At 64.2% G+C, this 25,082-nt stretch overlaps 5 protein-coding genes across 11 annotated transcripts; 4 read left to right on the forward strand and 1 right to left on the reverse strand.

The window, feature by feature from the left end:
• Nucleotides 1-303: 303 nt before the first annotated feature.
• LOC138683665 (NF-kappa-B inhibitor beta-like) lies at nucleotides 304-2,675 on the reverse strand. The gene is given in 7 exon segments (XM_069775670.1): nucleotides 304-561; nucleotides 711-956; nucleotides 1,048-1,136; nucleotides 1,457-1,595; nucleotides 1,597-1,686; nucleotides 1,795-1,900; nucleotides 2,210-2,675. Coding segments are annotated over 7 exon segments (1,047 nt in total). The 5' UTR covers nucleotides 2,539-2,675; the 3' UTR covers nucleotides 304-513.
• A 191-nt stretch (nucleotides 2,676-2,866) lies between these two features.
• LOC138683701 (NAD-dependent protein deacetylase sirtuin-2-like) lies at nucleotides 2,867-6,453 on the forward strand. 6 transcript variants are annotated; one of them, XM_069775828.1, is made up of 16 exons: nucleotides 2,867-2,943; nucleotides 3,043-3,089; nucleotides 3,206-3,245; nucleotides 3,353-3,469; nucleotides 3,560-3,601; nucleotides 3,712-3,818; nucleotides 3,942-3,998; nucleotides 4,132-4,200; nucleotides 4,312-4,441; nucleotides 4,704-4,763; nucleotides 4,883-4,938; nucleotides 5,411-5,487; nucleotides 5,585-5,636; nucleotides 5,780-5,847; nucleotides 6,051-6,117; nucleotides 6,222-6,453. In XM_069775828.1, exons 1-16 carry the CDS (start codon nucleotides 2,928-2,930, stop codon nucleotides 6,408-6,410), a joined length of 1,194 nt encoding a protein of 397 aa, XP_069631929.1. In that variant the 5' UTR covers nucleotides 2,867-2,927; the 3' UTR covers nucleotides 6,411-6,453. The 6 variants fall into 6 exon arrangements, with proteins under 6 accessions (XP_069631929.1, XP_069631932.1, XP_069631928.1 ...); XM_069775827.1 differs by having other exon boundaries at nucleotides 2,880-2,952; XM_069775831.1 differs by lacking the exon at nucleotides 3,353-3,469.
• Nucleotides 6,454-7,879: 1,426 nt separating this feature from the next.
• On the forward strand, nucleotides 7,880-15,206 carry LOC138683869 (heterogeneous nuclear ribonucleoprotein L-like). 2 transcript variants are annotated; one of them, XM_069777049.1, is made up of 13 exons: nucleotides 7,880-8,155; nucleotides 8,951-9,069; nucleotides 9,160-9,397; nucleotides 9,569-9,654; nucleotides 9,922-10,018; nucleotides 10,100-10,172; nucleotides 13,054-13,125; nucleotides 13,225-13,505; nucleotides 13,604-13,725; nucleotides 13,809-14,010; nucleotides 14,512-14,569; nucleotides 14,663-14,791; nucleotides 14,893-15,206. In XM_069777049.1, the coding sequence occupies exons 1-13, from the start codon at nucleotides 7,913-7,915 to the stop codon at nucleotides 14,949-14,951; spliced, it is 1,779 nt and encodes a 592-aa protein (XP_069633150.1). In that variant the 5' UTR covers nucleotides 7,880-7,912; the 3' UTR covers nucleotides 14,952-15,206. The 2 variants fall into 2 exon arrangements, with proteins under 2 accessions (XP_069633150.1, XP_069633151.1); XM_069777050.1 differs by having other exon boundaries at nucleotides 14,696-14,791.
• A 194-nt stretch (nucleotides 15,207-15,400) lies between these two features.
• ECH1 (enoyl-CoA hydratase 1) lies at nucleotides 15,401-19,125 on the forward strand. Its single transcript, XM_069777052.1, has 10 exons — nucleotides 15,401-15,541; nucleotides 16,893-17,055; nucleotides 17,143-17,231; nucleotides 17,642-17,766; nucleotides 17,855-17,903; nucleotides 18,009-18,073; nucleotides 18,235-18,305; nucleotides 18,409-18,480; nucleotides 18,597-18,747; nucleotides 18,981-19,125. The coding sequence occupies exons 1-10, from the start codon at nucleotides 15,508-15,510 to the stop codon at nucleotides 19,083-19,085; spliced, it is 924 nt and encodes a 307-aa protein (XP_069633153.1). The 5' UTR covers nucleotides 15,401-15,507; the 3' UTR covers nucleotides 19,086-19,125.
• Nucleotides 19,126-19,641: 516 nt separating this feature from the next.
• Nucleotides 19,642-24,492, forward strand: LGALS4 (galectin 4). The gene is made up of 10 exons (XM_069777624.1): nucleotides 19,642-19,899; nucleotides 19,987-20,075; nucleotides 20,768-20,972; nucleotides 22,963-23,082; nucleotides 23,185-23,208; nucleotides 23,318-23,359; nucleotides 23,442-23,471; nucleotides 23,598-23,686; nucleotides 23,772-23,937; nucleotides 24,208-24,492. Exons 1-10 carry the CDS (start codon nucleotides 19,723-19,725, stop codon nucleotides 24,352-24,354), a joined length of 1,089 nt encoding a protein of 362 aa, XP_069633725.1. The 5' UTR covers nucleotides 19,642-19,722; the 3' UTR covers nucleotides 24,355-24,492.
• The last annotated feature ends 590 nt before the right edge of the window (nucleotides 24,493-25,082 follow it).

A 25,082-nucleotide genomic window follows, 5' to 3' on the forward strand; every position in this document is an offset into this window, starting at 1 on the left:
CACTACGTGCATTTACACATGCGTGTTCTCTGCACGTGCGTACGCATGCTGTGTGCTTTTGTACATGCATCTCCTCCACGTGTGTACGCTCTCCATGTGCCCTGTAGCCGTGACGCAGCGCATGGAAGTGCAGCACCCAGCGGCAGAACTGGGGAGACTGGGAGGTTGCTGGAGGAGGCAATGGGGATCCCGCAGAGGGGCGGGTCACACTGGTCATGGGGACCCTGAGGAGGGGCGGCTGCGAGCCCCCACCTGGTCCTGGCGCCAGGAGGAGGAGGAGGAGGAAGGGGATGGCCGGGGAGGTCTGCGCGGTGGCCAAACGCCTCTTTATTTTACAACAACCGATATAAATGCTCTACACTACGACCGGGACTGCGGGGGCGGGGGGAAGGGGGCAGCAGGGTTTGGGGTGGGGGGAGCGGGGGCTCCCCCAGAGTCCAGCCAATGGCATTGGGAGCCCCCAGATAAATAGGGGGAGAATTGGGGGGGGCCGGGCAGGGGCCAAGGGGCCCATCAGTCCACGCAGCGCCCGCTGTTGATGACGATATCGTCGTATTCGTCCTGGGGGGGGGGAAAAACACACCCTGTGCTCAGCACCCCCCCTAAAGTTTTGGGGGGACTGCCGGGAGCAGGGCAAGCCCCCCTCCTCATCGGCATAAGGGAGGAGCCGAGGGGATTTTTGGGGGCTGCTGCTTTGGGGGGGCACTTACGTCGCTGTTGTCACCCTCGCCCTCATCGGGGCTGTCCTCGGAGTCCCCGGGGGGCTCCTGTGCCCCGAAATCCCGCAGCAGCTGGGGCAGGCGGGGGTCAGGGCGGTGGCGGGCGCTGTAGAGGGGGGTGTACCCCACGTACATGCGGGCGGCGGGGTCGGCGCCGGCGCGCAGCAGGCACTCGGCCACCTCGGGGCTCTGCGCCTCCACTGCCAGATGCAGGGGGCTCCGGCCGCAGCTGGGTTCCTGGGGGGGGCGGGAACGGGAATAGGGCGTCAGAGCAGAGCAGGGGGGTGTAGCGGACCCCCAAGTTCCCCCTGCCCGGGACGGCGCTCACCGCCTTGTTGAGATCGGCACCAGCGCTCAGCAGCAGCTCCACCATCTCCAGATCTTTGCGGAGAACGGCGACGTGGAGGGGGGTGTAACCTGCCGGGGAGAGGGGGGTGTTGCAGCGGCCCCCCCCCCCCAGCACCAAGATGGATCTGCAGCCCCACTGTATCCCCATGCCACAGCTCCACAGCGTGACTCCTGCCCAAAACCGTGCCCCCCCCGCGCCCATCTTCCCACACAGCCTTGCACGGCAGCCCCACAGCATCCGCCTCCCCCCCCACCATGTCCCCACAGAGTCCCTCCCGCCACAACTGTATCTCCCCACGCTGTCCCGTGTCGTCCCCCCCGCCACGTCCCCACACAAACAGCCCTACAGCGTTTCTGTTCCGCCCCCCCACCGTGCCCTCTCCCCACACCATCATAGTTGACGCTGTCGAGCTGGGCGCGCGCCTCTTCATCGTGGGGTGCCGGGGGGGTCCGGGGGGGTCCCAGCAGATGGCGGGCGCAGCCCCGGCGTCCCTCGCGGCAGGCGAGGTGCAGCGGCGTGTGCCCCCCCCCGCTCCTGCACGCACAGCCCCGCGCCGGCCGCCCGCAGCTTCCACACGAAGCCCGACAGGCCCAGGATGACGGCGATGTGCAGCGCCGTCTGCAGGGAGAGAGACCCCTCAGCGGGGGGGGGGGACACGGACACGGAGGCTGGGAGGGTGCCCCCCAACCTGCACAGCCCCTCCCCCGCCCCCCAGTTTCTCCATACCTGTCCCAGGTCGTTCTGCAGGTCCAGGTATTCTGTGCCCCCCGTGTACTGCAGGATGGAGTCCAGGAAAGCCTCATGCTCGTGGATGACAGCCAAGTGCAGGGCACTGGTGGGGGGGAGCAGTGTTGAGGGGGGGTCTTGCCACCCCTGGCCTCACCCAGGGGTCCCCCATCGAGGCAGGGTGAGAACAGAGCAGGGGGACCCCACCCCGAGGTCCAGCGTGGCCCCGTGTGTGCTCGGGGGGGGGGGGGGTGTCGAAGAGGACCCCGGGGGGGGGGGGGGGGCAGGACCTGCTATCAGACTCCTCCCGGCCCCGGGGTCCCACCACCCCGGGGCAGGGGGATCCCCCCCGGGCGGTGGTGGTCCTCCACCCCCAGGAGAAGGGGGGGGGGGCCATGTCGCCCCCCGTACTTACGTGTCGCCGTCCTCGGTGAGGAAGCCCAGGACGTGCCGCAGCCAGGCCGCGGCCTCCACGGCGGCCACCGGTGACGCCGCCGCCGCCTCCTCCTCCTCCTCCTCCGCCTCCTCGGGTGGCTCAGCGAGGCGAACAGCGCCTACCGCCGCCGTGACGGGTCCCAGAGCCGAACCAGACCGCTCGGGACCGGGGCTGGCGGGACCGGGGCTGGCGGGTAGCGGCCCCAGTTGCCCCTCGCCCAGCGAACCCAGACCGCTGTCGCACCATTCATCGCCCTCGGGCCGTTTTACTTCACCGGGAGGCACCGGCGCCGCCTCCGCGGCCGCCATGCCGGGGCCGCCGGGCTGGGGCCGCGCTCAGGTTCGCTCCGCCATGGGGCAGCCGCCGCCGTCCCGGGAAATCCCCGCCGGGCCCGGCGATGGCGGCCGCGCGGGGCCTGCCGGGACCCGTAGTCCTTACACCACTTCCGGGGCGGTGCGCGCAAGGGAGGGGAGGGCACGCCGGGAAACGCGGCTCTCTCCGCCTATCAGCGCCACGCCGCGGTGCACGCCGGGAGGTGTGGCGGTAGCGGTGGGGAAGGGGGCGGGCGGCGCGGTGCACGCCGGGAGGAGCGGCGCTCTCCGCCTATCAAGCGCCGCGCCGCGGTGCACGCCGGGAGGGGTGGCTGGGGCGGCGCGGTGCACGCCGGGAGGTGTGGCCCGGGCAGCGGCCGGCGCCCATGGCCGAGCCGGACGGTAACGGGGGTCGGTAGGGTCGGACCGGGGGCGGCGGGACCCCCCCCCCCCTCAACGGACTGTGCCCGTTGACACCCCCCTCCCCTCCATCTCCCCCAGCTCCCGGTGCCCGCGGGGACGCGGCCGAGCGGGACGCGGAGTCGCCGGTGAGTTCCTCCCCCCGCACCGGGTGTCGGTGACCCGGGTCAGGCCTCCCCGGTGATGGACAACCCACCCCCCCCCCCGCCATTACCGTCTGACCCCCCCCTCCGCTCTCCCGCAGGCCTCCGACACCGAACTCGGCGCTTCGGGAGACCCTGAAAGTAGGTTGGGGGACGACGACACACGGCCCGGTGCCGGAGGGGGGGGCGGCGGCGGCGGCGGGGGGAGGTCCCGGTGGCTGATCTTGCTCTTGCCCCCCCCGGTGCAGTGGAGCTGCTACGGAGCCTCCTGTCCCGGACGCTGGGGCTGGGTGGGGAGAAGCCGGAGAAGGTGCTGGACGAGCTGACGCTGGAGGGAGTGAGCCGGTTTCTGCAGAGCGAGAAATGTATGGGAGGATGGGGGGGGTGTTGGGGGTGGCGAGGGGGGGTTTGGGGTGCCCCCCCCCCCCCTCAGCCCGCATTCTCCCCCTCTCCAGGTAAGAACGTGGTGTGTATGGTGGGCGCCGGGATCTCCACCTGTAAGTACAGTTCGGGGGGGACGCAGCGGGGTAAGAGGGGGGCTGCTGGCACCACGGGGGGAGCCTGATGCGCCCCCCGCACCCCGTCACCCCCCCCCCCCCCCCCACAGCCGCCGGGATTCCCGATTTCCGCTCACCCGGCACGGGGCTTTACGCCAACCTGCAGAGCTACCACCTGCCCTACCCCGAGGCCATCTTCGAGATCAGCTTCTTCAAGGTAGCCCCCCTCATCCCCTGCTTTTGGGGGGGGTCCTGGTCCTGCTGAGGGGGGTCCTGCTCCTCCTGGAGGGCTCAGAGACCCCCCCACAATCCCTTGAGAGCCACCTCTCCCCGCCCCCAGCAACACCCTGAGCCCTTCTTTGCCCTGGCGCGGGAGCTCTACCCAGGGCAGTTCAAGGTAAGACCCTCCCCAGTCTCAGTTTCCCCTCATTGTTGTTCCCCCCCGCCCCAATAAAAAAGCCCTGGGGGGCTTCCCCCACCCTGCTGCCCCCCCAAACTGATCCCTCACTCTGTGTCATGTCCCCCCCCAGCCCACAGTGTGTCACTACTTCATGCGGCTGCTGCAGGAGAAGGGACTGCTGCTGCGCTGCTACACCCAGGTAGGGACACCCAGCCGTCAGCCCTGGCGTGGGGGGGTAGTTTGGGGTCGGTGGGGTCCAGTGGGGGTGTCAGGGCACCCCTGACTCCCCTGCCACCCCGCACCCTGGCAGAACATCGACACGCTGGAGCGGGTGGCAGGGCTGGACCCCGAACTGCTGGTGGAGGCTCATGGCACCTTCTTCACCTCCCACTGCCTGCGGCCCTCCTGCCGGCAGCCCTACGACCTCCAGTGGATGAAGGGTACGGCGGGAGGGGGGGTCTGGGGGGGGGCAGGGGACACCCCGGAGTGCCATTGAGGCTGGGGGGGGTGGCATGTCACTGGGCTGGGCAAGGGGACGGCTCCAGGGTGGGCAAGGGGTCCCTGTGCTCCAGGATGGGGTCATAACAGGAGCCTGTTCTGCCCCAGTTTTCCCCCCTCCGTGTCCCTCTGTCCCCGCCATCCCTCTGTCCCCATCCCTGTGCCTCCCCCCCCACTGAGTTCTCCCATCCCCGTCTTTTCCAGAAAGGATATTTTCATCCCTTGTCCCCAAATGCGAGAAGTGCCAGAGCGTGGTGAAACCCGGTGAGTGGCGGGGAAGGGGGGGGGCACGGATGGCCGTGCGTCCCCCTCCATGCCTGAGGGAGTGCGTGGGGCTTCCCCTCAGCCCCTCCACTCACCTCCTGCTCCCTCCCCCCCGCCAGACATTGTTTTTTTCGGGGAGAGTCTCCCATCGCGCTTCTTCACTCTCCTGCAGTCGGTGAGTGGTTCTGGGGGGGCTGCTGTGACTGATTTAAGCGCTCAAGCTATCTGTACAAGATGCTGTTTATTTCGCTAAGGGATCGAACTTATATATGTTTCAACAAGGATCTGGGAAGAACTAACGGCATCCAGCCCACACTCCTAACACCAGAGCGCGTATCTGGCTGGGCTGGGATGTTTGCGAGTCCTCAGAACAGTTAAAGATAAAAACATTCCGTACACACACTGGTGACTGTCTCCAGCCACATCTTCCCAGGCGTACGCAAAGCCATCCTCCGACCTGACTTTGTAAAACTAGTTCTTCGAGGGCTTGGCACGACAAATCCTAACGTTCGCTCTTGAAAACAAATGCTGGGTGTTCTGAGCTGCTGCCACAGGGGGCAGGGGTCCTGCAGCCCCCCCCCCACCGGGTTTGAGGTGGGGGGGGGGGCACGGCAGTGGTCCCACGGTGACGTCCCCTCTCCTCCCAGGACTTCCAGAAGGTCGACCTGCTCCTCATCATGGGCACCTCGCTGCAGGTCCAGCCCTTCGCCTCCCTCGTCAGCAGGTTGGACCCCCAACCCACCCAAGAACCTCCGCCTGGGGCCCCCCCACTCCCCACTGCCCCCCCTGTGACCATCCCCTCCTTTCCTCCCCCCTCGCAGGGTCCCCACCAACACACCCCGGCTCCTCATCAACAAGGAGAAAACAGGGCAGGTGAGGAGCAGGGGCGGACAGTGGGGGGTTTGGGGGGGCTGCTGAAGCCGGTGGGGAGGAGACAAAGGGGGTTGGGGGGCACTGGGGAGGGTGGGTGTTGCTGGCCCCCCCCCCCCATCACCCTTGTTTCCCCTCCCCCCCAGAGTGACACCTTCATGTCCCTCATGGGCTTCGGCTGCGGCATGGACTTCGATTCGGACAAGGCTTACAGGCATGGAGGGGCACTGGGGGGGTACTGGGGGGTTATGGGGGGGGCTGTGGTAGACAGGGGGGGCATGGGGAAGGACTGGGGGGGATGCCTGGCTTCCACAGAGGAGCACCCCTATGTCTGTACACCACAGGAGGGCTGCTGGGGGGTCAGGGACCCCCCCTCCTCGCTTGTGCCCCCTCCCACAGGTCCCTCTGTCCTCACAGGGACGTGGCTTGGCTGGGGGAGTGCGACGCTGGGTGCCTGGCACTGGCCGAGCTGCTGGGCTGGAAGGTAGGTGGTGATTTGGAGGGGGGAGGTGGTGGTTCTGGCATCTGTGCCCCCCGCCAAATCCCATCTGCATCCCCCCTTCACTCACCATCCCCCTGTCCCCGCAGAAAGAGCTGGAGGAGCTGGTGAGGAGGGAACACGCCGCCATCGATGCCAAGACCGCCATCGACGCCAAGACCGCCCAGGGGGGCAAGGGCAAGGCCCGGGGGGGCGAAGGCAAGGCCCAGGGGGGCGAAGGCAAGACCCCAGAGGACACCGGCGAGCGGCGGGGTGGCAGCAGGGACCCCACGCCGTAGGGCTGGTGGGGTGGGGGCGGGGGGCAGTGATATTAAATGGTCACGGAGAGTTATCAGCCTCGTCTCTTCCCTTCTGGGGGCTGGAGGGGGGACAGACATGGGTGTGGGGGGGCCGGGGTTTGGGTGGGAGGGGGTGGGGGGCAGTTTGGGGCCCCCTCCATGTGCCCGTCATGGAGCAGGGGGACAGGAAGAGGGGGGAACTGGGGCAGGGGGTCCCTGGTTACTGGGAGTACTGGCATGGGGGGGTGTCTCCCAGGTACTGGGGAGTACTGGGGCCAGGAACCAGGGGGAACTGGGGTGGATCCCCCAGTTACTGGGACCAGGAACCAGGGGGAACTGGGGTGCGGGGTCCCTGGTTACTGGGGGTACTGGTGCGGAGGAGTGGCCCCCAGTTACTGGGATGTACTGGGGCCAGGAACCAGGGGGAACTGGGACAGGTCTCCCAGTTACTGGGGGGTACTGGGACCAGGAACCAGAGGCAACTGGGGTAGGGGGTCCCTGGTTACTGGGGGTACTGGCACGGAGGTGTGTCCCCCAGTTACTAGGGGGTACTGGGGCCAGGAACCAGGGGGAACTATGCTGGGGGGTATTGGCGTGGGGGGGTGTCCCCAGTTATTGGGGGGTACTGGGATGGGAGTTCCCAGTTACTGGGGGTTACTGGTGTGGGGTGATGGGGACGGGAACTGGGGGGGGGGGGGGGGGGCGGGGCCGCCCCCGGCAGCAGCGCACAGCCTGGAAGGGGGGCTCCCCCCGCCCCCCCGTCCCCCCCGTCTCCATGGAGACCGTGACCCCCCCCCCCCCCCCTTTTACTGCCTTCTCCCGGCATTTGTGCAATAAAGCGGTTTATTTCTAAAACTTGGTCCCTGCCCGGTCTGGGGGCTCCCTCCTGCCCTGGGGGTGGTCCCTACCTGAGGGGCGCGGTGGGCAGGGCCAGCGCCAACGGGCGCGGGCCAATCCGAAGTGAAGGCTGAGGGAGGCGGCCAATCAGAACGCAGGGCCGCGGGCCCGGGGGTTGATAGGCGGGAGGGTTAGCCAGTGGGTGGGGGGCTGTCCTGGCGGGAGAGGCTGAAGAGGCTGCGAGGAGCCAATTAGAGCCCAAGATGGAGGATTGGCGTGGCGTTTGGCCAATCGCCTGGCGAGCCGCTGCCGAAAGGCCCTCTGGGAGCACCCGGAGAGGCGGTAGACGAAGGCGGAGTCTGAGTGCTGGGCCATGAAGAAGGGCGGGGCGCCGTTGAGACAGGCAGCCGCTCCAGCCAACCAGCTCGGTGGGCGGGCGGACGGACGCGAACACCGGCCAGTGGAAGGCGGTGACGCCACTGATGGGCAGAAGCGTGGGCGAATGGGCGCGGGGCTGGCGGGCCGGCGGGCCCAATAGCGGCGGAGGGCGGGGCCGACGGCGGAGGGGCAGCGTCGCGAGCCAATGGGCCGGTAGTCCCGCCTTGAGTGGCGGGGGGGCGGGCCAATAGGGGCGTGGCGGAGGCGGCGCGGTGGAGTGAGGCGCCATGTCGCGGCGGCGGTGGCGGGGTCCGCAGAGCGCGGAGGGCAGCGGCCGCGGGGGCGAGATGGGGAAGATGGCGGCGGGCGGCGGCGGCGGGGGCGGCTCGGGCCGTTACTACGGCGGGGGCGGCGGGGGCGGCGAGGGCGGCCGCGCTCCCAAGCGCCAGAAGACGGAGAACGCGGAGCCGCCACCTCACGGGCCTGGCGGGCCGGGGGGGGCTGGTGGTGGGCCCGGCGCTGCCGGAGCGGTGAGCGGGGTCGGGGGGAGGCCGGGGGATGGTGGGGAGCCTTGGGAGAGAGAGAGTGGGCATCGTGGTGGGGGGCGAAGCGCGGGGGGTGGCAGCGGGCCAGGGTGGGTTGGGGGGTGACACGGTGGGGCCTGAGTGGGGCGAGCAGGGGGGTCGGATGAGGCCTGAGGGGACAAAACGTGTCCCTTGGAGGGGGATAAATACGGTGTATGGGGCAGGCTTGTGGGGGGCCGGGGGGAGGGTCAAAGCAGGGGCAGGCTGGGCCAGAGGGGGCTGGAAATGGGGGGCAGGGTGGGTCTGGGGGAGTAGGGGGGGTGTTTAGGGGGTCAGGGGTTGCCTGGAAGAGAGTAGGGGGGTATGGGGCAGGCCAAGGCCTTTGAGGGGCTCGGGTCAGGGCTGGGGTGGGGACAGGGTCTGCCCTGGCGTGGTCAGGTCACAGAGCGCTCAGGACCATCAAGGAGAGGGGAATGTCTACGGAGGGGCAGGGCTGGACCCCGAGGGTCTGCAGAGCCTCTGGGGTCAGGTTCAGGAGAGGCAGGGGCTTGCAGGGTCTTTGCTTGCGTCCCCCAGCAGCACTGGGGGCTCTTTGGTCACACCAAGTTCAAAACAGCTGCCTCCCATCACCGCTGCAGTGATGGGCAGAGGGCGAGCAGAGATTCCGGTGGTGGCTCAGACCTTACCCGGGGCGTTTTTTTCTTGGTAGTGCCCCAGATGTGGGTAATTCTGGGGGAAGTAACAAGGCCTTGGTGGCTCTGGATGGGCGCCATACTGAGCTGACCCCTTCTCTCCCGCCAGGAGAACTACGATGACCCCCACAAGACGCCTGCCTCCCCGGTGGTGCACATTCGGGGGCTGATCGACGGTGTCGTGGAGGCCGATCTCGTGGAGGCCCTGCAGGAGTTTGGCCCCATTAGGTGAGGGGACACGTTGGGGGACACACGCGGTGGTAGCGTCACCGCAGCAGCACTGTGGTGTCGGTCTGACCGTGACTTTTTCTGTGCCAGCTATGTGGTGGTGATGCCCAAGAAGAGGCAAGCCTTGGTGGAGTTTGAGGACATCCTTGGCGCCTGCAATGCTGTTAATTACGCAGCCGACAACCAGATCTACATTGCTGGTCACCCCGCCTTTGTTAACTACTCCACCAGCCAGAAGATATCCCGCCCTGGGGACACGGATGATTCCAGGGGCGTCAACAACGTCCTGCTCTTCACCATCCTCAACCCTATCTACTCCATCACAACGGTGGGTGATGCACTGGGGGGTCCTGAGGGTTTTGGGAACGTGGAGCCAGGCATGCGGCTCTGTCCCGGCCCCTGGCACATGCTGCTTTAATGGGGCTCAGGGGGGTTCTGGGGCACCGCCACTGTGCCTCAGCCAGATCCTTCACCCTTTCTTACCTCTCCTATGCCGCAGGATGTGCTCTACACCATCTGCAACCCCTGCGGCCCCGTGCAGAGGATCGTTATTTTCAGGAAAAACGGCGTCCAGGCCATGGTGGAATATCCTTCTGTGCCTCAAGAGCCTGGGGCTACCTTTCTTGTGTTTTTTCTGCTGTGGGTTGGTTTGGCTCTGCTGCAGACTGGTCGCCTTGGCTGCACTCTGGTGTGTCCTGCCCAGCTACGGGGAGGGAGCTGAGGGTTTCCCAAATTATCCGTGTGCTCAGGGAGTGACGCCTGTCACATGGTGTAGTCAGATCCGTTCTCCCAGACAGCGAAACCCTCCATAAAGACGCTTTCATTTCTGTAAATGTCCTTAATGCCGCCAACGTTTGACTCGGTGCAGAGCGCCCAGCGAGCCAAGGCATCCCTCAACGGGGCCGACATTTACTCCGGGTGCTGCACACTGAAGATCGAATATGCCAAGGTAAGCGTCCCCGCCAGCAGCGCGCACCCCTCGTGGGGTGACACCACTGACGCCTGACGCTTCTCCGTGTGTTTCTTACAGCCCACGCGTCTCAACGTCTTCAAGAATGACCAGGATACCTGGGACTACACCAACCCCAACCTCAGCGGACAAGGTAATCTCCGATGACGTGCTTTGTACCTATGCACACGGTCGGGCACAGCACTCTCATACCGACCCACAATATGTAATGCCATTCGCCTGCCTGTACCTTCAGCCGGGGCTGGCGTGGGCTCGGTGGGGAGGGGGCTCACGTGGGCCTGGGGTTGAATCGAGTTGAAAAACCGAGCGGCAATGGCCAGGGGTTTCTCTCGGTGGTTTGTTCTGCGCATTGCTCGTCGGGGAGTATCCGTGTCAGGCGCATGAAGTGAGGGGGAGTCTCTGCACTAGCGATACGCGGTTGTTTTTTTTCTATTTAATGAGTTTCTGGTGGTTCGGTGCAGGGGGGGGAAGTGCCATTGCTTTATCGTGTCTGCCCCGCTGCCGGCTCTTTGCGTGCCTCATCTTCCGAACTGGATTTACCAAATCGGGGCCGTGTCACCCTCCCGGAGCCGAGGGGCGAGCTGGAAACGCCCCTGGCCTGGTGGGGGGCAGCACCGGCCCATCTGTAAAACCGGAGAGGAGACGCCGGCTCCCTTGAGCTTGAGACAAGGTGGGGGAAAAAAGACACCCCCCCACCCCCAAAAAACGCTGTGCTCGCGGGAGCGGACGTCTCCTGCTCCCAGCTGGATGCCGGGGCGGCCGTTGATGCCCTCCGTGTTGGGCTGCGCAGGGTCAGCCCCGCACGAGGAGCTCGGCGATGGGGTTTGGGATTTTTTTGAGGTCTCTTTTTTTTTTTTCTCTTTTTTTTGAAGTGAAATGCTTCATGTTTTAAAGCTGGGGTGTCGGTGCCAGGCGGCCTCGACTGCTCAAAGCGAGGATGGGGGTGGGGGGATGGCAGGCACAGGGGATTTGAGGGGACTGGGATTCGCTGCGGGAGCCGCCAAGCCACCGTCTGCCGGACACCCCCGCTTTTCAAAGCTGCACAGCCGTTCAGGTGCTGATGCAAGCAATGGCATTACATGACTTAGCGAGGGGCAGGGGCAGAGCTCTCCTGCCAGGTACATACGTAGAAGATGTGCAGAGCCGCAGGGGCGAGAGGGGGCTCGCTGGGAAGCGGGCGGGGGGTACGGTAACGTGGCCTTTCCCAGCTCCGAGCAGTCATTTGCACATAACCCCGGGGACCGTACTACAGCGGAAGTCCCGAATGGGCCGTGACCTGCCTCTGCACATTCCTCACACCACACAGTGTAGAAACCTTTACTGGAGAAAACACGCAGCATCCAGAAACAAGCAGCAGCTTGAGCTCATTACATCAAGGACACAACACCGTGGCCCAAGGACTATCTACAGCACAGAGAGAGAGAAAGAGGCGCAGCATGCCACAGCAGACATTTACCTTTACTTACCAAAACCAGACCAAACCGAACCCACGAATGTACACAGAACTAGAAAACACAGCCCAGAGGGTCCTCAAAACAAGCCCAGCAGCGCTCTTACCGGAGACCGGAGTAGATCTGAGGCCCTCCAAGACCTTAGGATTGCTCTCAGCACGGTTTGGTTTGGGAGGGCAGTTCCTTTGCTTTACGCTGTTTCTCCTGCAGTCCTCAACTGCCACCATATCAGCGCCAAGCGGAGAAAACAAAACAAAAAAACCAAACCAAAAACCAAACCAAAAACCAAACCAAAACCAGACAAAACAAAACAAAAAAAACCAAAAAACCAAACACCAAACCAAACCAGCCAACACAAAGCAACCCAACCCCAAGGGCACACAGGTCCCTAGGAGGCTGTAGCTGGGGCTGTGCGGCTCTGGCGCAGGCCGGCGCTCGAGCCGAGACACATTTCCATTACAGAGGAGACACGCACATGGGAAAGAGCTACACAGAGCCAGAAGCACCATTTTGTTACAGCACAACACAAATTGCAGGAGGTGAAACATGGAGGAACACTCTCATTTATCACACCTTTATGTCCTCTCTCTCGGTACCTTCTGAGGACAAAACATCTGTGAGACCTTTTTTTTTAAAAAAAAAAAGATTTTACTTTTTTTTTTTTTAAAGAAAAATTGTAGCGGTTTTGTGCCTTTGACCTGTGTTTATGACTCTGAAACCATGTGATGCAGGGTCGCAGTGTATGTTTGATGGGACGCCATCTTTCAGAACTGTGCTAACTCACTCTTGAAGCGTCCAATGGTAAGAGAAATACAGAATTTTTATATGACAATGGACATTGTACTTTGTACTCCCGCTGTAAGTAGCCCTTTTCAATCTTTGTAATTGACTCGGAATAAACCTGTACGAAACCCGGTCGTGTAAAGGGAAGAGAAGAGCAACTGTACGGTGACATGAGCGTGTTTATGCCTTGTACGTGATGGCTCGTTTTAACCTGTTACTGCTGTTGCTTTGCTGCCTGTACCAGTCTCGCTCCCTCTCCCGTTTTGTCGGGGCAGGGAGATGTCTTGCCACTTTTTATTATTATTTAATTTACATTTTTATTTTTCCTTTCTGTACATTAATTTTTTAATTTTTTTTTTAATGGCTGTGTAGAAACTAGCAGCATCCCAGAGGCCGGGGGGCACGGAGTGGGGCGCTCCCCTCACCGCACCTCCCTCCTAGTCAGCTTAGGGGGGGCCAGGGCTGGTCCCTGGTGGGCGGGAGGGAGGGGGTAGGATTGTTGTGTGCGGGGGGTTCTTCTCCCGGGATCGGCCCCCTTGCTCCGGCTGGGGCCCTCCGTCCCCGCAGGGAGGAGACGTGGGGGTCCCGGTTGGGAGCTGGGCGCAGGGGTTCGGAGCCAGCCCCGCCGTCGCCTTCCTGGGGTAGCTGGGGGATCCCCAAAGCCTCCCCAGGGCCAAGCTCGGGTGTCAGGGACTGGAGGGGCCCCCGGCACCCTGGGGAGTGGTGTTCCCCCCTCCCCACCACCACCGAGACCACTCTAACTACTTCTTCCACCCGCAGGAGACCCGGGTGGCAACCCCAACAAGCGCCAGCGGCAGCCCCCGCTCCTGGGAGACCACCCTGCGGAGTACGGTACGGCACCTTTCGCCATAGGCTGAAGGGGGGGTCCTCAGGGTGGGGTGGGGGGCCACACGATGCCGGGGGGGAATCTCCAACCTTCTCTCCGCGCAGGAGGCCCCCACGGCGGATACCATGGGCACTACCACGACGAGGGTTATGGCCCCCCGCCGCCCCACTACGAAGGGAGAAGGATGGGCCCTCCGGTGGGGGGGCACCGTCGGGGACCCAGCCGGTATGGTCCCCAGTATGGGCACCCGCCGCCGCCCCCACCGCCGCCGGAGTACGGCCCCCACGCCGACAGCCCTGTCCTCATGGTCTATGGCTTGGATCAGTCCAAGATGAACTGCGACCGCGTCTTTAACATCTTCTGCCTCTACGGAAATGTGGAGAAGGTAAACGGAGGAGGGGGGCTTCCCTTGGAGGAGGGGGGGGACACACAGGTTTGGGCATGGAGATGGGGGCATCATCCGTTCCACCACTTCCCTTCCAGGTGAAGTTCATGAAGAGCAAGCCGGGGGCAGCCATGGTGGAGATGGCGGACGGCTACGCTGTGGACCGGGCCATCACCCACCTCAACAACAACTTCATGTTCGGGCAGAAGCTCAATGTCTGGTAGGTCTTGAGCCGGGGTGGGGGGGGCAGCAACGGGCAGCCCTGCCTGCCGTGCTGAGCCCCCCCCTTTCCTGCCCCGGCAGCGTCTCCAAGCAGCAGGCCATCATGCCTGGGCAGTCCTACGGGCTGGAGGACGGATCCTGCAGCTACAAGGACTTCAGCAGCTCCCGCAACAACCGCTTCTCCACCCCCGAGCAGGCGGCAAAGAACAGGATCCAGCACCCCAGCAACGTCCTCCACTTCTTCAATGCTCCCCTGGAGGTGACCGAGGACAACTTCTACGAGGTATGGGGCAGACCCCCACCTGCCCTCCTCCTCTTCCTCCTCGCGTCTGCCTTTCTCTCCTCTCTCCTTCCTCCGTGCGTCTGCCTTGTCCCCTCTCTCCCCTCAGTCCCCTCTCTCTGCTCTCCCCTCCGTCCTTTTCCTCCTTCTCACTTCTTCCTTCGTCTCTCCTTCTTTTCCTCTTCCCTTCCTTTGCCGCCGCCTCCTCCTTACTTCTTCTTTTGCCGCCTTGTCCGCCTCCTCCTCCTCCTCGCTTTTGCCGCCTCGTCCTCGTCCTCGTCCTCCTCCTCCTCCTCGCTTCTTCCTTCTTGCTTTTTCTCTTCCTTATTCCTTTTACTCCTCCTGCCTTCTTTTTCTTTCTCCTCCTCGCTTGCTCCTTCCTCCTCCCTTTCCCCCCTCCTCTTCCTCCTCCTCCCTTTTCCTCCGCCTCGCCCCCTCTCCTCCCTTATTTTTGGTTTTTTTGGTGTTTTTTTTTTTTCCTCTCTCCTCTCTTCCCTGCCCCAGATCTGCGATGAGCTGGGAGTGAAGCGACCCTCCTCCGTCAAGGTCTTCTCGGGGAAGAGTAAGTGCGGGGGGGCAGGGAGCGGCCGCCCGGGGGGTGCTCCCTGCCCCGGGGGGGGGCGTGCGGGGGGGCAGGGCGGCACGGCCGCCGCAGCCGCCGGGCTGAGGAAGGGACACCCCCCCACAGGTGAGCGCAGCTCCTCGGGGCTGCTGGAGTGGGACTCCAAGAGCGATGCCCTGGAGACCCTTGGCTTCCTCAACCACTACCAGATGAAGAACCCCAGTAAGTCACCCCCCCGCGTGGGGGGGGGGGGGGCGACGGGACACAGGGGAGCCCCCCCTCCATCCCGCTAACCCCCCCACCTTCTTTCTCTTCTCCCCCAGACGGGCCGTACCCCTACACGCTGAAACTCTGCTTCTCCACCGCCCAGCACGCCTCCTAACCAGGACACACACCCCCCCGCCAAGTGGGGGCCCCCACTGCTCCCAAATCGCTGTTTTTTGTTTGTTTTTTTTTTCCCCCCCAACCCGCCGTTTTTTAAAGGCTGATGTTCAGTAGTGATAGCCCAGCGACCCCCCCCCTCCCTTTCCCCCAGCCCCCCCTGTTTTTAAGAAGAATGGTTGTACATGTGCTCGGTGCCGCCCCCCCCCCCCCCAGCTGCCCTCCCACCTTTCAATAAACTCGTTTGGGAAACAAACTGGGCCTTTGGGGGGGGGGGAGGGGTCAGCCCACCCTTGTTTTGGGGGCATTTGGGGGAATATTGAGCAATAGCAGGGTAGGGGGGGTTGGTGTGGCTGTACCCCTCCCCAGCAATGGGGTCCGCCTCGGTAGGGAGGGGGAGGAAGGGGCACTTCCGCCTCGGTAGAGGAGGGGCGGAATGCAGGGGAGTGGCGGAAGTGGCGGCCTCCCCATTTGCGGGCGGGTCACGTGGCGGGAAGGGGCGGTGCTCTAGGCGTCGCCCTCATTGTCCTCGGCCCGTGGAGGACTGCGCGGAGGCCATGTCGGTGGGGCTGCGGGGGCTGCTGGGGAGATGTGAGTGGGGGGGACCCGGCACCCGCCCCCAACCCCCACCCCCGCGCCAGGCCCGGGACCCCCGGCCTAACCTAGTCCCTCCCCACGGGACCCCCACCCTGACCTTGACCCTCAGTTGACCTCACCCCCCCCGAGTCCCCCCTTTTTTGCGCGCCCTGTCCCCCGGGGTCCCCCATTACCCCCCCCACTATGACACCCCCCCGTGCCCCCTTTGAGCCCCCCCCCGGACGCTGGGGTTCTTTCCCAGTACCCCCGGTGCCTCCCAGTCCTTCCTTAGTGGATCCCAGTGAGTCCTAGTCCTACCCCAGTGGGTCCCAGTCCCTCCCCAGTGCGTCCCGGTGGCCCCCAGCCTTTCCCCAGTGGGTCCCAGTCTCTCCCCAGTGGGTCCCAGAGCTCTGCAGTCCCTACCCAGGGATTCCTAGTCCTTCCCCAGTGAGTCCCAGCTCTTCTCCAGCACCTCCCAGTCCCTGCCCAGTGTGTCCCAGTGCCCCCAGCCCTTCTCCAGTGGGTGCCGATCCCTCACCAGTGCCCTCAGCCCCTCCCCAGGGACTCCCAGTCCTTGCCCAGTGTGTCCCAGTGCCCCCAGCCCTTCTCCAGTGGGTCCCAGTTCCCCCAGCCCTTCCCCAATGGTTCCCACTCTTTACCCAGTGTGTCCCAGTGGCCCCAGACCTTCTCTAGTGGGTCCCAGTTCCCCCAGCCCTTCCCCAATGGTTCCCACTCTTTCCCCAGTGTGTCCCAGTGGCCCCAGACTGTCTCTAGTGGGTCTCAGTGCCCCTAGCTCTTGTCCAACAGGTCCCAGTCCCTCCCTAGGTATTCCCAGTCCCTCCCTGGTGTGTTCCAGTGGCCCCAGCCCTTCTCCAGCGTGTCCCTGCCCCTCCCCAGGCACTCCCAGTCCCTCCCCAGTGTGTCCCAATGCCCCCAGCTCTTCTCTCACAGGGCCCGGTCCCTCCCGGGTACTCCCACTCCTTCCCCAGTGTGTCCCAGTTCCCCCAGCCCTTCTCTAGTGGGTCCCAGTTCCTTCCCAGTGTGTCCCAGTGCCCCCAGCCTTTCTCCAGTGGGTCCCAGTCCCTCCCCAGTGTGTCCCTGTGCCCCCAGCTCTTCTCCCACTGTTCCCAGTCCCTCCCTGGGTACTTCCACTCCTTCCCCAGTGTGTCCCAGTGGCCCCAGCCCTTCTCCAGTGGGTCCCTGCACCTCCCCAGGGACTCCCAGTCCCTCCCTGGTGGGTCCCAGTCCCTCCCCAGCGTGTCCCAGTGCCCCCAGCTCTTCTCCAGTGGGTCCCAGTCCCTCCCCAGGGACTCCCAGTCCTTCCCCGGTGGGTCCCAGTGCCCCGGTGACAGGCTGGGTGCCGCAGCGCTTCGGGTGCCGGCCCGGCTGATGTCGGCGGAGGCGGCAGAGCGGCGTTCGCCCAGCCGCAGCTTTGAGACGCTGCGGGTGACGTCGGAGCGGGACCATGTCCTGCACGTGGAGCTCCACCGCCCTGAGAAGAGGAATGCCATGAACGTGGCATTCTGGAGGTAACGGGGGAGGGGGGGGGCACCCGGGACCCCCCCCCCCAGGGCCCCCCAGACCCCTGTCCCCCACCGTCCTTGCTGTCCCCACAGGGAGATGGTGGAATGCTTCCAGGACATCAGCGAGGACTCGTCCTGCCGCGCTGTCGTCATCTCGGGCGCCGGGAAGATCTTCACAGCTGGTGAGGGGGACGGTTGGGGGGTATTCTGGCTCATTTTGGGGGGGATCTCAGAATGGGGGATGGGGACGGGATATTTCAGCCCTAGCAGGGGAAACAGGGGTGGGGGGATCTTGACCGATCTGGGAGGGATTGGGAGCATCTTGGTACCAGCTGTGTGGAACTGGGGGTACCTCTACCCCAGCTGAGGGGGATTTGGGGGTACCTTTGCCCAATCCGGGGGGGGATTTGGGGTAACTTTGCACTGGGTGGGGGGAACTGGGGTACCTGTGCCCCAGCCAAGGGAGATCAGGGACATCTCAGCATCACTAGGAGGCCTGGGGGTGTCTCAGCCCTGGCTGGGAGGGGGTCGGGGGGGCTTTTCCCCCCAGCTGGGAATGGGGGATGGTCGGTGACGGCACGGCCCTGGGCAGGGATCGACCTGATGGATATGGGCAGCGCCTTCCTGATGGTGGAGGGCGAGGACATGGCCAGGAAGGCCTGGAACCTGCGGCGGAAAATCCGCGACTACCAGGAGACCTTCTCGGTGCTGGAAAAGGTCAGATGGACAGACGGATGGACGGACAGAGCAGGGAAAGGGGGCGGACTGTTCCCCAACCCCTCCCTGACACCCGTTTCTCCTGCAGTGCCCGAAGCCGGTGATCGCGGCGGTGCACGGCGCCTGCATCGGCGCAGGTGAGCTGGGGCTGGGGGGGTGCTGGGCTGGGGTCATGTACCCGCCCCTGCCACCGGCTCAGGGTCCCCCCCACTGGCTCAGGCATTGATCTCTTTTCTTGGCAGGTATCGATCTCATCTCTGCCTGCGACATCCGCTACTGCACCCAGGACGCCTGGTTCCAGGTGAAGGTAGGCAGGTGGGGACCCTCAGGTGTCCCCGGAGACCCTCGGATGTCCCCGGAACCCCTCGGCCATCCCCATGGCCCCCCCCCCCCACGGCCCCCCCCCCCCACGTCCCCAAAGTCTCCTTGGACGTCCCCGTGTCCCCTCACATCTCCCCGTGCCCGCAGGAGGTGGACATCGGGCTGGCGGCCGACGTGGGCACCCTGCAGCGTCTCCCGAAGATCATGGGTAGCCAGAGGTGGGTGGGTGGGGGATGCCGGTGGCGGGGGGGGGCTGGTGGCAGTGGAGGGGGACTTCAGGGGGACCCCATCTCACACCCCCCCCCCCGCAACCTTCCGCAGTCTCGTCAATGAACTGGCCTTCACCGCCCGCAAGATGATGGCCCCCGAAGCGCAGAGCTCCGGTTTGGTGAGGTACTGCAGCCCCGCCCCCCCGCCAGGAGGTGACCCCATCCCTGGGGCTGTCCCCAGTGCCACGGGGACCCCCTCGGGGTGCCCGTCCCCACCGGCAGCCCCTCTCTCGCCTGCAGCCGGGTTTTTGCCGACAAGGAGATGCTGCTGCAGGGAGCCTTGGAAATGGCTGCCACCATCGCGGCTCGGAGCCCCGTGGCCGTGCAGGGCACCAAGGTGAACCTGGTCTACTCGCGGGACCACCCCGTCTCCGAGGGCCTCCGTTATGTGGTGAGCGGCCCCCTCCCCTCCCACTGGGACCCCCCCTAGCCCTAAAAAGCCATGCTCCATCCCTCATCATCCCTGTCCCTCTTCCCTGACCATGACGACATCCCCGTCTCCGCGCTGTTGCCATTCCTGTTGCCTGTCTTTGTCCCCAAGGGACGTCTTGGACCCCCCGGGGTCTCTCGCCCCCATCCCCGGGGGTGTCCCAATCCCCATCCTACCCCTGTCCCCGTCCCCAGGCCACCTGGAACATGAGCATGCTGCAGACCGAGGACATCCTCAAGTCGGTGCAGGCGGCGATGGAGAAGAAGGGTCCCGAGGACATTCCCTTCTCCAAGCTGTAGGGGCACCGCGGCCTCCCCGCAATAAATCTGGCTGTCCCCACGTCCCCCTGTCCTTCCTCATCTTTGGGCAGCATGGGGAGGGACGGGACCCAGGGGGGCTGCCGTGGGTCTGGGAGGGAGTCCCAAGGGCGTTACAATAGGGATGGGGGTCCCAATATCCCCCAGGAGCAGTGATGGGGACCCCAGGGTGCTACGATGGAGCTGGGGACCCACCAAGGGTGGTGGGGGGGGTTGAGGACCGAGGTCAATGTTCCCCCCCAGCACATCAGGCCCCTCCCGCCCCCACCCGACACCCACACGCCTGGGTCTGCCTGGCACGGGGCAGAGTCCGAGATGTTGCCGCCTCGGGCAGGGTGTCGTCGTCCGTCCCCCCCCCGCCACCACCACTACCCCGCATCCGGGGGGGTCAAAGTCTGGACCCCACCCTAGGAACAAACCCAGCCGTCCAGCCCCCACCCTCCCTCCACCATCTGGGACCTGCCCTCCTGGGGGTGGATATGGGGGGCACAAAGGGACACTCCCCCCCCCCCCCAAACCAACAGGGGAACCCCAAGTGCCCAGGGGGGTGGGTCAGCCCCCTCCCCTCCCAGCTTTGAGCCCCCAGGGTCTGGGCTGTACCCCCCCACCCTGAGCTGGCATGAGGACCTGGGTGTCCTGGTGGGGCGGGGTGGGGGCCCCACCTTGGATTTGGGGCAATAAAAGTCCCGGCGCCGTGGGGCTCCGCATCCAGTCCGGCATTGTCACTGGTGTCGCCGTCATCACCGTCACCATGTCCTTCGTCCCCGCGCCCGGCTACCAGCCCGCTTACAACCCGGTTGGTATCATCCCCGGGGGTCCCGTTACCCCCCCAGGGACATGGTGGGTACCCTGCTGACTTTGTTCCCCCCCCCCCCCGCCCCAGCCACTGCCCTACGTGGCCTCTGTGATGGGGGGGCTCTGGCCCGGCATGGCCGTCTACGTGCAGGGTGTCGTGTCCCCCGGCGCCAACAGGTACGGGGGACCCTGGGGACGTGATGGGGGGGGGGTGTCTGCTGTCCCCTTGCACGTGCTTGTGCACCCCCTTGGGTGCATGGGTGGGGGGAGGTAGGGGACACGGGGGGGATATAGGGGACATGGGGGCCATGTGGGGGACATGGAAGGGATATGGGGGGGACATGGGGGGATATGGGGGACATGGAAGGGATATGGGGGGGACATGGAAGAGATATGGGGGGACATGGGGGGGATATGGGGGCACAGGGGGCCATGGAGGGCCATGGGGGGATATGGGGGTATACAGGGGGACATGGGGGGGACATGGGGGAGTATGGGGAGCATGGAAGGGATATGGGGGACACACATGAGGGACATGGGGGGCACAGGGGGACATGGGGGGATATGGGGGCATACGGGGGGACATGGGGGGTATGGAGGACACGGGGTCATGGAAGGGACACGGGAGGGGATATGGGAGACGTGGGGGGGCACAGCCTGGGGGATGGGGGACTGGGGCGGGGGGGCTGTGTGTCCTCTCAGGTTTGGGGTGAGCCTGGTGAGGGGATACAGGGAGGGAGGGGAGGGACGGGGGGATGGATTGGGGTGAGGGGTGGCGGGACGGAGGGCTGCTGGTGATGGGGAGAAGGGGAGGTGCAGGGCCGGAGGGACAGCAGAATGGATGTGCCCCCCCCCCCCCCCTATTGCAGGTTCCATGTGAACCTGGCGAGTGGGGCAGGGGAGGGGGCCGACCTGGCGCTGCACTTGAACCCACGTTTTGGGACGGAGGGGCAGGCGGTGCTGAACAGCCGCCATGGTGGGGAGTGGGGGCCAGAGCAGTGCCACGACCTCCAGCCCTTCATGCCTGGGACCCCCTTCGAGATTGTCATCACCGTCACCCCCCACGCCTACCGGGTGCGGGGACAGGGGAGAGGGGTGGGGGGGGGGCTCTGCTGGTCTAGGGGGTCTTAAGGGGTCTATAGGGGCTCACTGGGGGTATATGAGGTCCTAAAGGGAGATGGATACAAGGGTTCACAGGGGGTACATGGGGTCCCAAGGGGGGATATAAGTGCTCACAGTGGGTATATGGTGTTCCTAAGGGGGTATATGGGGTCCTATAGGGGACATATGGGGTCCCAAAGGAGGATATAAGGGCTCACAGTGGGTATATGGTGTTCCTAAGGGGGTATATGGGGTCCCACAGGGGATAGATGGCATCTATCTATGGGGTTGTAAGGGCCTGCAGGGGGTATATAGGGTGTCCAGGAGGGATATATGTGCAAACAGAGGGTGTGTGGGGTCTCTAAGGGGGGTATAAGTGCTCACAGTTGGTATATGCTGTTCCTAAGGGGGTATATGGGTTCCCAATGGGGATATAAGGGATCCCAAATGGGGAGATAGGGGCTCACAGGGCATATATGGATTCCCAAAGGGCATATATGGGGTCCCAAAGGGGGTTATAAGGGCTCATAGGGGGTGTATGGGGTCTCTAAGGGGGTTATATGTGCATACAGAGGGTATATGGGGTCCCAAAGGGGGCTATAAGTGCTCACAGGGGCTATATAGGATCTCCAAGAGGGATATATGTGCAAACAGGCTGTGTGGGGTCTCTAAGGGGGATATAAGGATTCACAGTGGGTATATGCTGTTCCTAAGGTGGTAAATGGTTTCCCAGTGGGGATATAAGGGGTCCCAAATGGGGAGATAGGGGCTCACAGGGCATATATGGCATCCCAAAAGAGGACATAAGGGCACAGACTGTATATAGGGTCCCAAATGGAGGCATATGGGGTCTCAAAGTGGAAGATAGGAGCACACAGAGGATATATGGGGCTTCAAAAGGTGATGAAGGGGATGTATGGGCATGCAGGGAGTATATGGGGTCCCAGAGGGTGTGTATATGGACACACAGTAGTATATGGAGGTTCCAAAGAGGGATATATGGGCACACGGGGGTGTATACAGACCTAAAGAGGGGATACATGTACACACATAGGGGCTATATGGGGTCTATATGGGGTCTCAATGGGTTCTCAAAGGGGAATACATGCACACACAGGGGATATATGGGGGGGGTCCCAGCGGGGGAAATTCAGTCACACAAGGGTTGTATGTGGTCCCAAAGGGGAAGTATATGAGGTTCCAAAATGGGATATATGTGCACACAAGGGGTATATAGTGTTTCAAAGGAGTGGTATATGGGGACAAGAGGTCCCAAAGGGGGGCTATGTAGGGCTCCAACGGTGGATATATAGACACAGATGGGGTACAGGGGGTGCCAAAGGAAGATATATGGAATTCTGAATTTGGATATATGTTCACACAGGGTTATATATGTGTCCAAAAGAGGGATATAAGGCCTCAGACAGGGGTGTGAGGGGCTCAGAGGGGATATATGTGTACACAGGGGGTACCAAAAAGGGCTGTATGGGATTTCCAAGGTCACACATGGGGCCCCAAAGCAGGGGGGGTACAGGTGCACACAAAGGATCTGTGGGGTCTCAAAGGGAGGGGATATATAGGGTCTCAAATGTGTGTATATGGGATCTCAAAGAGGGATATATGGGGTCTCCAAGGGGGATATATGGGCACACAGGTGATATATGGGGGTCCCAAAGGGGAAAATATGGGCACATGGCATTATATGGGGTCCTAAATATGAATATATTGGGTCTTATAATGGGATATAGTGGCACACGGGGTGCTGGGGTGGGGCGGGGGTTATATGGGCATATGGGAGGGGGTATATTGGGTCCCAAGAGGAAGAGATGAGCACACAGGGGGTATATGGGGGTCCCAAAGTGGATATGTGGGCACACGGGGGGTTATAGGGGTACATGGGGCAGGGCGGGGAAATCAGAGGATCTGCCCCCCCCCCCCGTGACACCCCAACCCACCCCCCCAGATCCTGGTGAACGGCAGCCACTTCGATGAGTTCCCCCACCGGCTGCCGGCGGAGCAGGTGACGGCCGTCACTGTCGACGGGGACCTGGAGCTGCACGCTGTCACCGTCCTGGGTGGTGGGGTGAGCATGGCCGGGGACCCCCCCCCCCCACCCCGACCCCCATCTCCCTCCCTCCCCACCTGGGGACCCCCCCATCCTCACCTCTGCCCTGTCTCTCCACAGGGGCTGTATCTTCCCACCATGCTGGTGAGTCCCGGGGGGGGGTTGGGGTGGTGGTGGGGGTCACCCTGGGGGGCATCCAGCTGTTTTGGGGGGGGACCCCCTCATCCCTCTTTCTGCTTCGCCCCCTCTCCAGGACATGCCGCAGACCATCCCCTACCATCATAGCAACCTGCCGGTGAGTGCTGGGGGGGGGGCACAGCCTGGACCCCCCTGCCCTGTCCCCATGTCCCCCACTGACCCTCTCGCGTCTCCCACAGGTGATGATGCAGCCGCCCACCGTCCACCCGGTGAGTAGGGGGGACCCTGGCTGGTGGGGGGGGGGGCACACACGACACAGGGTGTCTGTTGGGGTCCTGGGGGGCTGGGAAGGGGGGTCCTGTCCCCATCCCAGCCCCCTCCTTTGTCCCTTGCAGCCTGTGCCGTTCGTGGCCACCATCCCAGGGGGGCTCATCCCCAAGAAAACCATCGTGGTGAAGGGCTACATCCCCCCTGATGCTGAAAGGTATTTGGGGGGGGGAGAAGGGACCCCCACCCCCTTCCCTGGGGTGCCCAGCACCCTGACCCCCACTATCACACCCCCCCCCCAGGTTCCACATCAACCTGCGGGCAGGTCCCGGGGGGGACGTGCTGCTGCACTTGAACCCGCGCCTGGACAAGGGGGTGGTGGTGCGCAATAGCCTGCTGGGGGGGGTCTGGGGGTCCGAGGAGCAGGACCTGCCCCACAACCCCTTCCAGCGTGGCCGGTACTTTGACGTGAGTGCACGGGGTGGGGGGGGGGGGGCATGAGGGTGGGTGTCACACGTGGGTGGGTGCTGCACGAGGGTTCACGTTGCACAAGTACGGGCATCACACGTGGGTGGGAGTTGCACGAGGGTTCACATTGCACAAAGACCCACAGGGCAGGAGGACGGGTGTTGCACTGGGCAGGTGTTGCACGTGGGTGGGTGTCGGTGTCGCACGAGGGCACGCCTTGCACGAGGGTGTGCGTCGCCCACGGTTGCTCTCCCCACTCCCCCCCCCCAGGTCTCCATCCGCTGCGGGAACCATCGCTTCAAGGTGTTCGCCGAGGGGCAGCCGCTCTGCAACTTCTCCCACCGCCTGCCCCCGGGACCCCACGTCGACACGCTGGAGGTGGACGGCGACGTTGTCCTCTCCTACGTCCACTTCTGAGCCCCACAGCCCGGCTCACGGCCTGCCCCACGGCCCGCCCCATAGCCCGTTCTCCAGCCACCCCCCCCCGCCCCACGGGTGCTGGCCGGGGCCATCGGTGCCACCGTCACCACCCAGCGCTGACCCCAATAAAGCTGCTTTCACACGTGTGTCTCCATCACTGCCCGCCACTGCCCCATAAACCCCCCCCCCCAACCCCATAACCTCATCCCCAGGACAAGCTGGGGCCGTGCTGGGGCTGGTCCCAGCCCCACTGTCTCCTTTCAATCCCCTTCCTGCAGTGCTGAGCCCCATGGTCCTCTCCAGCCCCCCCCCAGCCCCATACCCCGCCATGATGACCCCCTAAAACTGTCCCCATGGTCCTGACCCCCACGGTCCTGTCCGCATCCCTAGGGCACTGCCCCCATCTCATCCCATCCCACTCCCCATATCCCCAGCCCCATGCCCCCCCATGATGACCCCCTAAAACTGTCCCCACAGTCCTGACCCCCACGGTCCCATTCCTGTGACAGCCGCTTTTTTGCGGGGGGACACACACACACAGGATGATGCTGATGCTGACCATGAGCTCCCCCAACACCTGCCCCAAGGGCAGCTCGGCTGTGGGGCCGGGACCCCCAGCAGTTATGGGGCAGAGCTGGGATGTGGCAGCAGCTCCTGCCCCTCCGGATCTGCTTGGCTGTTTTTTCTCCATTTCAGCCATAATCTCCAAAAAAAACCCCAGGACA

Source organism: Haliaeetus albicilla, chromosome Z (assembly GCF_947461875.1).
Source record: "Haliaeetus albicilla chromosome Z, bHalAlb1.1, whole genome shotgun sequence".
Lineage (NCBI taxonomy): Eukaryota > Metazoa > Chordata > Aves > Accipitriformes > Accipitridae > Haliaeetus > Haliaeetus albicilla.

What these genes read in the sequence shown, in the direction of transcription:
- LGALS4 (XM_069777624.1), top strand. Translation starts at nt 19,723, where the DNA reads ATGAGGACCTGGGTGTCCTGGTGGGGCGGGGTGGGGGCCCCACCTTGG. An exon ending in ACCAGCCCGCTTACAACCCG is followed by an intron (nt 19,900 to 19,986) that starts GTTGGTATCATC and finishes CCCCCGCCCCAG; the next exon opens with CCACTGCCCTACGTGGCCTC. An exon ending in TCACCCCCCACGCCTACCGG is followed by an intron (nt 20,973 to 22,962) that starts GTGCGGGGACAG and finishes CCACCCCCCCAG; the next exon opens with ATCCTGGTGAACGGCAGCCA.
- ECH1 (XM_069777052.1), top strand. Translation starts at nt 15,508, where the DNA reads ATGTCGGTGGGGCTGCGGGGGCTGCTGGGGAGAT. An exon ending in CCTTCTCGGTGCTGGAAAAG is followed by an intron (nt 17,767 to 17,854) that starts GTCAGATGGACA and finishes TTTCTCCTGCAG; the next exon opens with TGCCCGAAGCCGGTGATCGC. An exon ending in CGGCGCCTGCATCGGCGCAG is followed by an intron (nt 17,904 to 18,008) that starts GTGAGCTGGGGC and finishes TTTTCTTGGCAG; the next exon opens with GTATCGATCTCATCTCTGCC.
- LOC138683701 (XM_069775827.1), top strand. Translation starts at nt 2,928, where the DNA reads ATGGCCGAGCCGGACGGTAACGGGG. An exon ending in CGAGCCGGACGGTAACGGGG is followed by an intron (nt 2,953 to 3,042) that starts GTCGGTAGGGTC and finishes CATCTCCCCCAG; the next exon opens with CTCCCGGTGCCCGCGGGGAC. An exon ending in CGCTTCGGGAGACCCTGAAA is followed by an intron (nt 3,246 to 3,352) that starts GTAGGTTGGGGG and finishes CCCCCGGTGCAG; the next exon opens with TGGAGCTGCTACGGAGCCTC.
- LOC138683869 (XM_069777049.1), top strand. Translation starts at nt 7,913, where the DNA reads ATGTCGCGGCGGCGGTGGCGGGGTCCGCAGAGCGCGGAGGGCAGCGGC. An exon ending in GGCGTCCAGGCCATGGTGGA is followed by an intron (nt 9,655 to 9,921) that starts ATATCCTTCTGT and finishes AATGCCGCCAAC; the next exon opens with GTTTGACTCGGTGCAGAGCG. An exon ending in CAAGGTCTTCTCGGGGAAGA is followed by an intron (nt 14,570 to 14,662) that starts GTAAGTGCGGGG and finishes CGGCCGCCGCAG; the next exon opens with CCGCCGGGCTGAGGAAGGGA.